General features: G+C 51.0%; 1 protein-coding gene across 1 annotated transcript in view; it reads right to left on the reverse strand.

Moving 5' to 3' along the window:
- SHB (SH2 domain containing adaptor protein B) overlaps nt 1–13,956 on the reverse strand; it is a 109,580-nt gene that overhangs the window by 61,758 nt on the left and 33,866 nt on the right. Inside the window, exon 2 of the mRNA XM_084778222.1 lies at nt 3,494–3,614. Coding sequence (XP_084634348.1) covers nt 3,494–3,614 — 121 coding nt within the window. The remainder of the gene's footprint in view (nt 1–3,493; nt 3,615–13,956) is intronic.

The raw sequence follows: 13,956 nt of genomic DNA on the forward strand, positions 1-13,956 counted from the left end.
TTGGGTCCTTCTGACACCTGCTCATACAAAGCAGAATCCAGATTTACAAATGAGGAAAGCAACCTGTCCAGGGCCACACAGCAGACCAAGGAGGAACCAAGATTAGAAGCCCCCACTGTTTCCTGCTTTTCTCATGAAAAATACCATTCTCAATACATTCGCTACTATTTCTGGAAAAGCACACTGACACAAGAGGAGACAACACCAAGGACATCCCTGTCTGGCCTCTGGGCAGCACAACTACCACAAACAGAGTTTCAAAAGGATGAAGTCAGTCACATCAGGGCAGCGGGGCTGTGTGGAAGGCTCTCTCTTAATTTCTCTTACTATGCCATAAAGGTCATTTAGTAATAACAACAGGCTAAGGAGTTTTTAATGTGTAATTGCTTACATATGAAAAGTATGTGAAAATGCTTTCAATTAACACTGAAGTGAGTCATCCAATGAGCTGACACCAAGCGCTTCTGTAAAGGACGCTGAAGGCAAAGGTTAGAAATGTTAGAAACCAGGCGCTTAGCCGAGCGGTGGTGGTGCATGCCTTTAATCCCAGCACTCGAGAGGCAGAGGCAGGTGGATCGCTGTGAGTTCGAGGCCAGCCTGGTCTACAAAGCGAGTCCAGGACAGCTAAGGCAGAGAGACCCTGTCTCGAAAAAACAAAAACAAAACAAAACAAAAAAAGAAACCAGGCGCTCTCCTAGCCTGTCTCCAGTGACTCAGTGCCAGCAGCCAAACGGGACACACATACCCTTTAAAGGGCCCCCTCCGCCATGACCTGCTCTCTCACTTTCTTGTTCTCTCTCTTGTCTCTGCTCTAAGGCAGCCTCTCAATCCCCTAACCCCCATGGTGTGATTTTTTTCTTTTCTTTTTTTAAATATTTTTATTTACTTTTAATTTATGTGCATTGATGTAAGGATGTCAGATCTTAGAGTTACAGTTGTGAGCTGCCATGTGGGTGCTGGGAATTGAACCGGAGTCCTTTGGAAGAGCAGGCAGTGCTCTTAACCACTGAGCCACTACTCCAGCCCCCAGGGTGTGATTTCTGAGGCATTCCTTGGCCTTGATGCTTCTGCTGCATAAACCTTAACAAGTCACAGCAATCTTCTTCCCTTACTTCCTCAGCCCTCCTGGGAAGAGCTCTAGGGGTGGAGGGTGGGGGTCGGGGGCTTCTGAATTATGCACTGTTAGCAACCATGCAAGGACTCCAGGACAGGATCCTGGTGCTGCTGCTGTTCCCTTCACTAGTGCTTGTACCTCCTCATAGGCTCCAACAGGGCTGAATGAGCGCAGCCTGGGAGTGTGATGGGAAGTCCTCTGAAGAGTGGATGCCAACTGTCAACACATCACCTCAAAGCCTCCTCCTCTCCTGCCAAAAGGTCCTGTGAAGGTATTGGTCAAATAGTCCCCCACACCTGAGCTACAAACCCAACCCTTTCACACTCTCTTCCCTGGGATAGGCAAATGCTGTCACCATTGAGCTGCATCCTCTGATTGGCTGAAAGTTTAAGCAGACAGTTCTGGAAGCAGCTTGGGTAGGGTGGTAAATAAGGCTCAGACAGTTAGAAGGCACTGAGGCACAGAGGCCAGGGAGCTGAGCACCAATCTCGGTCTAGACCTACACAGAACCTATGGAGACACTGTACTGAGGCAGTTGGATGAAGCCCCAGGGCTGAGACCAGTTGTCTGTTCACAACACTGCCCCATGACCAGCTACCCGGAGCCAGGGCCACAGAGGGGCAGACACCATCAGTGAAGCCTGAGCTGGCAATGCTGTCTAGAAACTGAAAACTAAGCCACAGTACCCAGCCCCTAGGAGAAAGTGCTAGATAGTTCTGACAGGCAAAGCTGCCTCAGGACCAAACAGCTGTGCGCACCCTCCCTCAACTACTGCAAATGAGGACTAGAGAATTTGACAACTTCCACTGTCACTGACACAGGGAAAAACAGAGGCACACAACAGTCACCACTACTGAACAGCTCAAAGCAGCCCTGTGCTGTTACTACCTGATTTAAAGTTCTGAATCCCAGAGGTTGCTTGGATGGCAGGTGTCTACTCCAGATGTGCTTAGTTCCAGCCTGGGCTCCTTCAAGGCACAGGGCACTACCCTGGTACTAGGCCCCGTACACACAGCACAGAAACTGAAATAGTACACCCAACAGGGTCACTTTCAACGCTTAATTTGATGGGCTGGCAAAGTCCCAGTGTCACATAAACTGACTGTGGTGGGTCCTAAGTTCAAAGTCATCCTTAGCTACACAGTTTAAGACCCATCTGGGCTAGAGATCCAGTCTAAACAGTTACATTTCCTGGGTCACCCTGCTCCATGGCCACCTGCAGCACTACCAGGTTTTGGGTCTGCCCAGCAAGCTGAATCCTTTCCTGGAGCACTTAGACAGCGGCAGCTTACACAGGGCTACACCTATACATCAATCACCATGGTGATGGTCCACAACAGAAGTCCAGAGTTACAAGAAGCCTTGACAAGATCCTCACAACCATGTACACCTGCAGGCCAAAAGAGGGCACCAGATCTCATTGTAAATGGTTGTGAGCCACCACGTGGTTGCTGGGAATTGAATTCAGGACCTTTGAAAGACCATGGAGCACCTTTAACCTCTGAGCCATCTCTCCAGCCAAAATTGTCCCCTTTTAAGTAAAAATAAAAAATGTGGGTAAAGTGAGTCATGCTCTCCAAGCGAGGAAGAGGACGCGCACTTCGCAGAGAGGCCCCTTGCTCTAGCAACCACGGAATCTCTTCCTGTGAAAACAAGGCACCCTCTTCTACTAGTCAATGAGTGACATGAACTGGTCTGCTTCCACTTCTGACCTGACTGGTGATTAGCTCCACGTAAGGTTTTATAACTACCTGTATCTTCCACACATACATGTGGCATGTGTTTTTGCATACAGTACACACACGTGCACACATAAACAGTGAGTACATTTGTTTTTTAGTATAGGCGTAAAACAGCTCACTGACCCTCAACTATCACTGTGAACAACATGCTTCCAGCGAAGGTGTCAAGGTGTCCAGCAGACCCCGCTCTGTTCTTCGTGTTGAGCTGGAAGCCCTGGGTGTGGGGTTCACTAGCTGCTCCATGTTGGGAGGTAGGGTTTAATAGGAGGTGTTTGTGTAATAAAGATGGAGCCTTCATGAATAGACTAATGCTATCTTGTGGACCAAGGGGGCGGGGTTGGGGGTGGGTGGGAGTGCGGTTGGGGAGGTGGGTTCCTACTCTGTAGGGTTGGCCTAGTCACTGAGAACAGCCAAGGCCTTCTCTCTCTTGGCTCTACTGTTGACTTTGTTTGCTCTGTTTTCTGCCACACGATGATGTGGCATGGTGGAGCAGTGTGTCCGCCTGATCCTAAATGTACCTCCCGGTAGAACCACCAAAGCACAGCTCTTTAAGTTCCATACTCCTTATAAACTGCCCGATCCCGGGCACTCTGTTCAGCAATGGCAACAAAGCAAGACCAGCCAGCACTCTACTCACCTGTCATGATCCTCTGGGCCTCATAGGGCTCCATGTAGCCGGCACTCTCCCCCTTCCCCGCTTTGCTCTTGACATCATTCTTGGCATCGAAGGGATCTGAGTAGTCGTCAGCTATGGTCACCTGTAGGGAGGAAGAGAGTGTGAGGCCATCTTTGGCTTTGTTTCACCACTGTTCACAGCCAGGCATTGCTCAGGCCAACAGAAACTGCTCCTGGACCAGCTTAGCAAGGAGGGGAAGGGGAGCCAGAACCGTGAGGCCACCCTGGGGGAACTGGAAGGGCAGAGATGGGGACCAGGAGGAGGAGTCTTGGGGAATGTGCTACTAGGTTTAACTGAACAGCAATGTGGAGAGGAAAAAGTTGGGAGATCAAAGAAAGCTTAGGAATGCTGGCAGGCCTCTGGTGCTGGCAGAGGCGCAAGACCTCAGCTGAAGAGAGCTGCACTCAGCATCTCGTTTTTCTCCAAATCTGGAACACAATCATGCTGTGGGTCATCACGCAACAATTTGGTGAGATCAACACACTATAAACGATGAGTATGTCCACAGACAGGCCAAATAAAAACACCAAACTCAGCGAGGCACAGATACCAGGGTCAAAACGAAACAAATGGTGGCCCTGGAGCCCAAAGGCCAGCAGATGAGCCACTGAGGTCCAGGGTGGGCGGCAGTGCCCTCAGATCCTCACTCACAAGGCCTAGCCTGGTGCCCTCACTTGGCGGCAGGCCAGAGCCCTGCCAGCCCTTTGACGAACAAGAGGAAGAATGAGTCACGGGGCAGGCATCGGGCTGGGCGAGGTCTCTGGGGAGTGCACATATCTGGAATTCTGCTCTACAGGCGATGCTCCATGTTTCCTGGTGAAAGGTGACAAGTTCCAAGTGAACACAGCACTCACGGCTCCCTTCACGGCTCCCAAGTCTTCAGCAGAGAAGAAAAGGCCAGGAGCCTTCCCTCCCTCCTCAGCCTCATCCCAAACTTCAAAGAGCCTGTCCCCGCACCCTCTGGGCCAGGTGCTAGCACTGGGCAAAGAAGTCCTCAATCTCCCAGCTGCTGCCCCAGGGAGGGAGGAGGTCAGCGCCGTCACCCCCCCCTCTTGTTGGATTGTTATTTAAATTGTGGGTTTAATTAGAAACCACAGGAGCCGCTCTTCTCACTGGGCTCCTGGAATGTAAGGCATCTGCAAGGCCTGTAAACCAGGCAAAGGGAAAAGACCCTGTGTCTGCCTGGCAAGGGGCAGCCATGGCAGCAGCCCTGGCAGGAGGCACAAGTGGCTGCCTGCTGCCCGGAATGTGATGCCCGCAGAGGGACAGCGAGCAATTGTCCCCGTCACTAAACGAGAGCACATCCACCAGGGAAGGCCCAGCCTCCAGCACCCAGCACCAGGGGAGATGAAGTCAGGTCAGGCTCTGGTCCCAGAGGCCCCTCTAGATGATGACAGAGTAATCAGTGCCTTTCGGGAGACTGGGGAAGCTCAAGTGACACCACGCCAGAAAAGAAGGGGGCTGGGGAGAGCTGGGCTTGCTTTGTCTTTCATTTGATATCTGCACTCTACCATTTGCAGAATGGGAAGCAAGTCAGGAGGAGCAGTTCAGATTCGGGTCTTGTGGGCGGAGCTTTGAGCTCAAGGGACCACACCTCCCAAGGGAGAACAATGAGTACACAGCTGCTGCAGGTGACACCCAACAAGGATGTTCCCGCCCCACAATCCCTCATTGTCTTTGCAAGGTTGAAAAAAAAATCCTCCGGTTGGCTGTGAAAAGAGGAAGAAGTGTTTCCCAAGAAAACAAAATTACGTGGGTTTTTTTGCTAAGGACCACGGGTGGTAAGGTGGCCTGGCCTGACTGTCGTCTCCAAGGTAATTCAGCAATCAGCATTCCAGCCCCTCTCGGAAGTGCTCTTGTCATCTGCAAACATATATAAGCCACATCTTTGTTCGCCTTGGGTAAGAGTCCTGGGAGGCCTGCGATAAAGCAGGCACTATCTATATCTTCTAATTAAAGTGAGATCTGCGCTCAGGCTGGCTGTCATACGCCCCAGCTGCCTGCCCTGCTTACTTCCTTTTCAATAAGAATTTACAAATCCTAAAACCAAGACACCCCTCCTCCCCGCCTCTGATGACATGTGGTTCCAGTTATACCTGCTGACAGCTGGAAATCCTTCCGTTTGGAAAAAAAAAAAAAGTTTAGAATTCTGTTAGTTTAAGAAGCAAATCGGAAAGTTCCTAAAATGTATATTTAATCAATTTGCTTTTGAACTTCAAAGTGAGGCTAGTGGAGGGGAGGAAAACGAAGGTTTAAGCAACATGAAACTTGGCAAACACTGAGCCGAGCAGCCGAAACGTACCTTAGGCAGATCACATCTTAGAAGTAAAATTTTACTTCCAGGTGTTAGTTAGGAAGTGGAGCAGAGGGGCAGCAGGGTCCCTTGTGAGCAGCCCTAAGCCCCTGGCCACAGAGGCTGGGTGACAGGATTGCTTTGCTTTAGAATGCCCCCCAACCCCTCACTCGTTAGCAGGTCAGCCCTGAGGACCAGCCACAGCGTCTCTGCAGGCCACCTGACTGCACATGCAGTCCTCTGGCAAGCGAGGCCACTGGTCCCTGCTACCAATCAGGCAACTCCACTGCCCAGGGCACCTGCACTAGGGACCTAGACAGCGGGATATGTCATCACTAGCTGCCAAGATGTGACATAGTCTTAGATCCTCCCTCTGCGCATGCGCTACGGCGTCCCCTTATAAAAGGCCACAACGAGAAACCCCACGCAACTTCTATAGTCATCAACAGGGGAACGGCTAAGCACGCCGTCTCATCCCACCCCGTGGAGTATATCCTGCAAGTTCATATCCACAGTGCCAACGGCGCTCTCCATGAGCTGCTTACTCTGAAAGGAAGGGGTCGAGATGGGATGCCAAGCACAACATACCTGTTTAAGAGAAACAAAGCAGAGACCTGAACTGATCAGCTGGAGGAAAGTCAGCGTAGAGCTAGTTCCTGGACTGGTAGGTGTGGGGAGAGAGTCAAAGCTACAAACAAGGAAGACCTATTACAGTGTGTGACATGCAAACCCAAACTTGCTAATACCAGAGGCTATTTTTGGAACAGCAGACAGACTGCTTCCCCAAACCTGTCTGAAGACAGAAGCGGCCTGGAATGATTGCTCAGACAACAGACTCCTAGCCCCAACAGTCTGTGTATTTAACAAGCAACCCAGGTGATTCTTATCAGGGATCAAAAAAGCAGCCAGCCCTCCCTGCCGCTGGTCTGAAGGCAAAGCTCCAGTGACTGTTGTGGAATTCACTTTTCCCGCAGGTTTCCCAGCCCTGCTCATGACAGTAAGCAACTGTGGCTCTCCTGCTGACCCCTGAGGGTCAGTGGGAGTGAGAGCTGACCTAGCGTGCCTCCGTCCATTGTCTGAGAATCCACTTTAGATGCAGAAGACAGGGCATCCTCTGCAATCTGGAGAGCTGGTTACTGAGCGACGTGGCCTGTGCAGGAGTAGAGGGTTCACCAGGCAAGCCCCGTAGCCTGTCCCCTCCCTACTCGGTTCACAGACCAGGAGAGGGCACACGGCTCACTGTTCAGGCTCTGAAAACACACACACACACACACACACACACACACACAACTCCAATCTGCCAACAAAGAGAGAAGGAGAGAGCAGCTGCCACCTCCTACGAAGAGAGACATGCAGCATCTCACGCCCACTGCTCAACAGGCAACGCCCACCTGCCAGTCACTTCCCGGTAGGTACCTGATGCTTCCAGGAACTGGGGGTACAGAGGCTTCAGTTCAGCAGTGGGCTTGCAGGGTAGAGATCTCTATGCTCTTTCCCATCCCTGGAAGGGCGGCAGTGGCACCCCACGAGAGCCCAGAACTGTCATGTCATGCCATGTTTCTGTTGACTTCCAGTGAAGACATTGAGTTTCCTCCACAGTCCCAGTCAGATCATTTCTCACTGACTCGTCACTAGCACAAACCTTAGCTTCATTAACAGTTTGAGGCCATGGGGAGATGCTCCATGTTTACACAACCCACAAAGAATGTTATAGCTACATGGTGAACCCCAGATCCATTACACACCTAACAAGGTGGCAGGTGGCTGGCCATCAGGAGCTGGCTCCACAGTAATTGCCCTGGCTAAAGATGGGTGGTACAATGTGATAGGGTCCATTGTTCACTGACCGATGGTGGGGGTGGGGCACCACAGGAATTATGGCCTTGGGCTCTTTCTCTTGCTTGCTAGCTTTGAGTTCAGATACCATGACCCTTTCTGTCACTTGGGGCTCAAAAGGGCTGCCTGAAGGTCAGCACAAACATGAAGAAGCGTTGCATTCTCACTGCAGTGAGAAGGGTCTGTGACTGTCCCCTTAGGAGCCCTAGACAGCTTTGGGCCCACTGTGACAAAGGACCTGGCAGGCCTGGCATCCACTGGATGGAGGCTCTGTTGCCATACCAACAAAGAGATGGTGTTAAAGAAACAGGGGTGTGGGGGTGTAGATAGGGCTTCCTATAGCTAGGGGGATGAGGGGGAAACGGCGCCGCAATGCACACACACTGTCTGGGAAAGCAAACTCCTGCTACTGGTGTTGTCCAGTTAGAGGCTCTGGTGCCAAGTCAGCTACTAAATGGATCAGTAGACCTCTTGGTGTGTCTCTTGACTTGAACACGCAACTCTAGGCACCCCGAGGCACAAGCAGCCCAGCTTTAAGGGCTGATTAAATGAATGGGCTTGTTCTTGGAGCTTTCACCAGGGCAGTGGGGCTAAAAAGCACCTGCTGGGGGGCCATCGAGAGAGGGGAGGTGGCACTGCACAGAGAGAGAGGGTATGGTTGAGCAGCGCCAGCTCAGACAAGCTGCACTCTGAAACAGGCTCTGCTAACCAGCTCTGGGTATCTCTAAACAACCTGCTTTACTTCTCTGCACTCTGAGCTCCCCTGGGAGCTGGGGCGGAGTGGTTTTTGCTTCTTGGCTTCACAGAGGCATTGCAAGGAGCAAGCAAGTAAGATGGTTCTGGGATGCATCAGCATTTGTGAAGAACAGGTTCCAATGCAGGGGGAACCTTCCGGCGTGCCCAGGACCCATAAACACTGTGGTGTAAAAACCTCAAGACAGGGCCTCTGCCCAAGAGAAGCCAAAAACTGAAGGTTAAAACAAAGACTTGGGAGCCCCTCAGCCCCCCTTGCTCAAAGCCCCAGTAATTACACACAGGAAATGATGGTTATAGTTCTAAGTATAGTGCCATAGTTCTAAGTAACCCCCAAAAGGAAAGCCTTGAGGAATTACCCTGTCTTCCCCACCACTGCACCCCCTTTTAACTGTAGCAACCCCCCAGAAGTTCAAGGCCACCCTTGTCTGGACAGTGTGCGCCCCATGTCCAGCCAGTGTACAAGGCTCAGGTGTCCACAGATCCAGCTGTGATAGACACCTTACACAGATGTGCCCTTACTTGCCTCTCCCTGTCCTCTGGGGGTTTGACCAGCACAGACCACCCCCCTCTCCCCCATATAGGCACGCCAATAAATCACTTCTGACACAGTAAGGAAATTAATTTGAGAAAGATTAATTAGCTGCATTCATGCAATCAGCCGAGGCTTCTGGAAGAGAAGGCAGGAGGGCACTCCTCAGCTGGACTTAGAATGGGCTTTCTTCCTGTCAGTATTTGATTCAGTCTCAAACACTCCAAGCCTAAGCCCCCGCCCACCCACCCCCCACCCTCAAACTCATGGAAGGGTACCTGCTGAGTGCTCATCTCCCCCAAACTCCGGCAGGAAGGGGTCCAGGACTCAGTGATTCCGTCACCAAGTTATAGTGGGGATGCTACCATTTTTATACTGTGTTCTCCCGCAAAGCCTATGTCTAACCTTTTAGTTGGCATTCTACCATGTTATCCCTTCACTGACTGTCCTTACCTGTCCAACGGGAGGAGGTGAGGGGAACAGATGCAACACCCACTCCCCCACTTTCTCATCCTGCCTCTGGCATAGCCACAGCTGCCTGCCTAGACACCTCCAGGTTCCAGCTTGTCAGGAAAAAGACATTCCAAAGCAGCCTCTGCTGGCTCCTGTCAGGCCCACTCACAGCCCTCCTCCTCTCTCATGCACCCACTCTACTCTCTCTCTGCATTACACCCTCCACCCAGGCTGTTAACCTAAGTAGGAGACTGAAACATAGCCTGGTCCAACCCTGTTTACCCTGGAAACTTACTGTCACCTGTCAGGGACAGGCCTGCCAGCATCTCTGTGAACTCAGACATCCAGACTAGAGCCCAGGCATCCGCTGAAGATGGGAGGGGATGAACTAACCAAGGTCCATGGGGGCCGCACCATTTCTGCAATTCCTATAGTTCGTTTTTTTTTTTTTAAATCATCAATAAAATTTTCAAAGAAATTTCAGCACAGCCACCTTTCAGGAAGAGCTGCCCTCCTTCACTGTAAGGAGCACCACCTAAAGTCATAGAGAACTTTCTGTGGGAGGTGGGCACCGGGCCAGGCTGGGGCTGTGGGTTGTGTCTGACTATGGCTCCCATGTTCTCTATAGCAGCCTCCATCACGCTGGGCCAACCTTCCAGACCACCCTTCAGGTCCACAAAATCAAAAGCAGGGTTGTCTCTTTCTGCCCAAAAGAGCTAAGTCAGGAAAGAAAAGCATGCAGGGCTGCATGGCTGCCCTCTACCTTAGACTTCTTCCATAAAAACACAATGAGCCAAGGCCACCTCAACACCTGAGCAGGCCCATACTGACTAGGAGCAGTGAGAGGCTTCTAACGCAGTCAGAGGGAGGCAAACAGAACTCTCAAGTGAAGATGACAAAAGCAGAAAGGACCTCAAGGACAAGAGACACAGCCAAAGGAATCTCCTAGTGGCCTCCGTCATGCTGGGCCAAGCTACCAGACAGTGTGGGTATTGATGTGTCCACTTCCAAAATACAGCGGACACTACCCAGTCTTCAGGGTATTTTCCTGTTCCTGATAGGCATAGCCCATCTAAACACCACTCTCCTCACAAGGAAAGATCAGGAATGCCAGTGAGGCTTTCTCGTGGTGAAATCAGGCCCCAGAAAGTCCTAACTCCCAGTGTGCTCACAGGGAAGGCATGCAAAGCAAAAACAGCAGTGCCTGGGAGCCAAAGGCCTGTCCTGAGCAAGGTAGGACCTTCAGAAACCAGCCTCCATGCCCCATGGGAGAAGTCACCAAGCAAAGCCGGTCCCTCTGGTGGCCCCCTCTGTGCTGAAGCTATCGGGGGAGGGGAGCGGGGCTGCTGGCCTGGTGCAGCTCCTGGGCACAAGGTGCATCTCAGTAAGCAGCAGAAAACTGTACTAAGTGAAGGGTCATTTCTCTCCGAACGGAGCCCATTAGGATGATTCATGCACAGCTCCTCTCCAACCCCTGAGGCAGACCAGGGCATCGTTAGGCACAAGCAGCAATAAAGAGCTGCCCTCCCTCAAAAGACACTTTCTTTTTTATTGAGGACACACAGCATCAGCCACAACTACCACCTCCATTCGTGATCCCCAATTAGGTTCAGCTTAATAGTGAATGCTCAATGAATGTTGATTTCCTTTTTTTTTTTTTTTTAAAGTAATTCTGTCTTCTTGTCATGCCCAGCAACCAATGCAGGAAAAACTCCTCCGTGTGCAGTTAGTTATAGGTTAACGAACTGTCCTCAAACCCCGAATGCTACATCTCACATGCGTTGGCACTTAGTAGCACAATGTGGCCACATTGCACAGGGCCTGAGCTGCTTGCTGTTCTATCCTAGTCACTATATACTGACTGGCACCACAGGAACACGCTCTGTGCTGGCAACACTGAAGAAAGCCTGTTCTCGGGATGCTTCCAGGCCCTAAGAAGGATGGCATCTATAAGTTTGCCTCACCTAGGAGAACTCACATCACTAAGGCAGGAGGAGAGAGAGGCACTTGTGCCAGGCACACGAGTAAGTACACAGAAGGGCCTACAAGCCTTGGTCCAAAACCTTTAATAAGCTTGTCTGTCTTTTCCTGCTTCACCTAGGAGAGGGCGGTTCTGAAGAATGCCCCTTATTTCACCATAGCACAGTTCCTGGTGGGTAGCACGGTTCCAGGAAGGCATGCTGAGCAAGAGACAGGGGCACAACAGAGATTGCAAGCAGTGCTAGACTGAGTCAGTGTTTCCAGGGTTCTGCCAGCTCTGGGCTCTGGGCACGTTGCATACATTCTCTGAGCCTGAGCGAGCCTAACTCTTGAGGACGACACCTTCCTCTTGTGTATGGAGGACACAGGGTCAATGAACCACAAGACAACACAATCAAATGCCCAGCACGCTGTACTGGCACAGCAAGGACACTGGAGGATAAAGGATGCTACCCTCTTCCCTTACAGGCCACAGGCCTGTGTCAACTTCCCCAGACACAGACCTTTCATCAGGGAAATGTGAAAAGGGAAAGCAGCTAGGAAAACTGGACTGCAGGGTCAGCTGGGTAGCTGGCCACAGTCTCAGAAAGCAACAACAGAAAGAACCCTCAGGCAGAGATGGAAAACCCGGAAGGCCCCCTGAAGAGAAGCTGACAGGAGTCAAGAAAGCCTTTCAGGTCAGGTCATCCCAACTGAAGCAGAGGAGCAGCAGGCGCATCCCCAGGGCTGCCACCTCTGTCCCTTCACTTTGAGAGGGGCAGACCAATATCCGTGGTCAATCTTTCTCTGGGACTCTGAGCAAATTCTGTATAGACTGCCCAGAACAGGGAGTCAGGGCTCCCCAGAAGCCACCCTCCGAGGAGCAGGCAGCTTCCCCTACAAATTCTCATGTCCCTTTTTCACCCTTCAAATAGACACCTGGACAAAATCACAAGGACAGACCCGGCGACCGCACAAGGGTAGGTGCTGCAGGCCAAGAAAATGGAGCCGCCCTGTCCCACCCCCTCCCTCCAGGGCACCCAGGTTGTCGCCTTGACAGCTTCCCCTCTGGCTGCTTTCTAACCTCAAGCTGAAGGTCTGCAGGGAGCAGAGAGAATGCTCGCTGGGGATCATCTTGGGTGTCTAAAAGGCCCTGAGCAACATACTTCATTTCTTGAGTTAAGTACTATAGGATTTCATTTATAAGGGACTTTGACATCTATGGTCCCCAGGGCCAGCTTCATGACATGTGTGGCTTGTGCAGTCACACTGGCCCTGTACTTGGTTTAATGTCTTGCTGGCACCAATTTGAAAATTCTTTTCTTCTAGTAAGAGGGACTGACCCCAGGGCCTCCAAAGTTGTATGTGTATACTGTATCTCTCAGCTACATCCCAGTTTTCAATAATAAAATTTTTTTTCAATAATTTTTTGAACGATGGGACTTACGTTATTTTGGGAGGTGTTGGCCTGCAAACTATGTTGCTCGTTCTAATTGGCTTCCACACCCAGAAGTTTTCATGGAGCACCTAAGGCTCAAATTTGTTTGTTCTTGTTTTTCAAGACAAGATTTCTCTGTGGATCCCTGGCTGTCCTGGAACTCACCCTGTAGACCAGACTGGCCTCGAACTCATGGCCTGCCTCTGCCTCCCTGAGTGCTGGGATTAAAGGGGTGCACCACCACGCCTGGCTCCAGCCCAGATTTCTTTAATGTTCTTTTCTCCCCAGCTTGTCAGTATTTGCTAAGTTACATGCTTAGTGCCTCAGTTTCCCCATCTGTGGGACAGATGCCATTTAAAAACAAACAAAGCCAAGACACAAATCAAAATAAACCTCCCTAACTTTTTGTTTCCATGGTTTCACTAAGAACACTAAGCCTTTAGGAAGCAATACAATCAATCACCTGTGTGGATTAGGAGGTGACCGCCTAAGGTCCTGGCCTGTACCAATCCTCTCCCCATCTGCTGCCCCCTCCCCCTGCGCTGAGAACTTCTCTAGAAAATACCACCACAGTGGTCACTGCTCAGACAAGAGCTCTAGGCCCAGAACAGCTCTTATTTATTAATGCACATGGTAAAATCTGCTTCCAAACAGGCTATAATTCACCAGCCACAGTAAACAGTTCATCCTTAAACAGAGACAAAGCTATGCTGAACTAAAGACCAGACTTATAATTTAAAAAGGGGGGTGGGGCTGGAGAGATGGCTCAGAGGTTAAGAGCACTCACTGACTGTTCTTCCAAAGGTCATGAGTTCAATTCCCAGCAACCACATGTTGGCTCACAGCCATCCATAACAAGATCTGTATACATAATAAATAAGTAAATCTTTTAAAAAAGAAAAAAGCAAAGCAGTGCTGGCTAGGTAAATTGGGAGCTGGGGAAGGGACAGCCCCTTGATGATGAGGCAGTTATCCTAAGATGTCCCTGATCTACCACCTGCTTCCTCTCTGCTGAGGCCAGGCATGACTCACAGGGTTCGGGTCCTGGAAAGTCCAAACCACTAGCACCAGGACAAAGCAACCTCAGACCAGATCCTGAGGGAGCCTGCTGCACCCCAAGTATGAGAGCCGGCTCAGGGTGAAGTGGCCATGGAGGTACT

The sequence above is a fragment of the Acomys minous genome, assembly GCF_964271855.1.
Source record: "Acomys minous genome assembly, chromosome: 1".
Lineage (NCBI taxonomy): Eukaryota > Metazoa > Chordata > Mammalia > Rodentia > Muridae > Acomys > Acomys minous.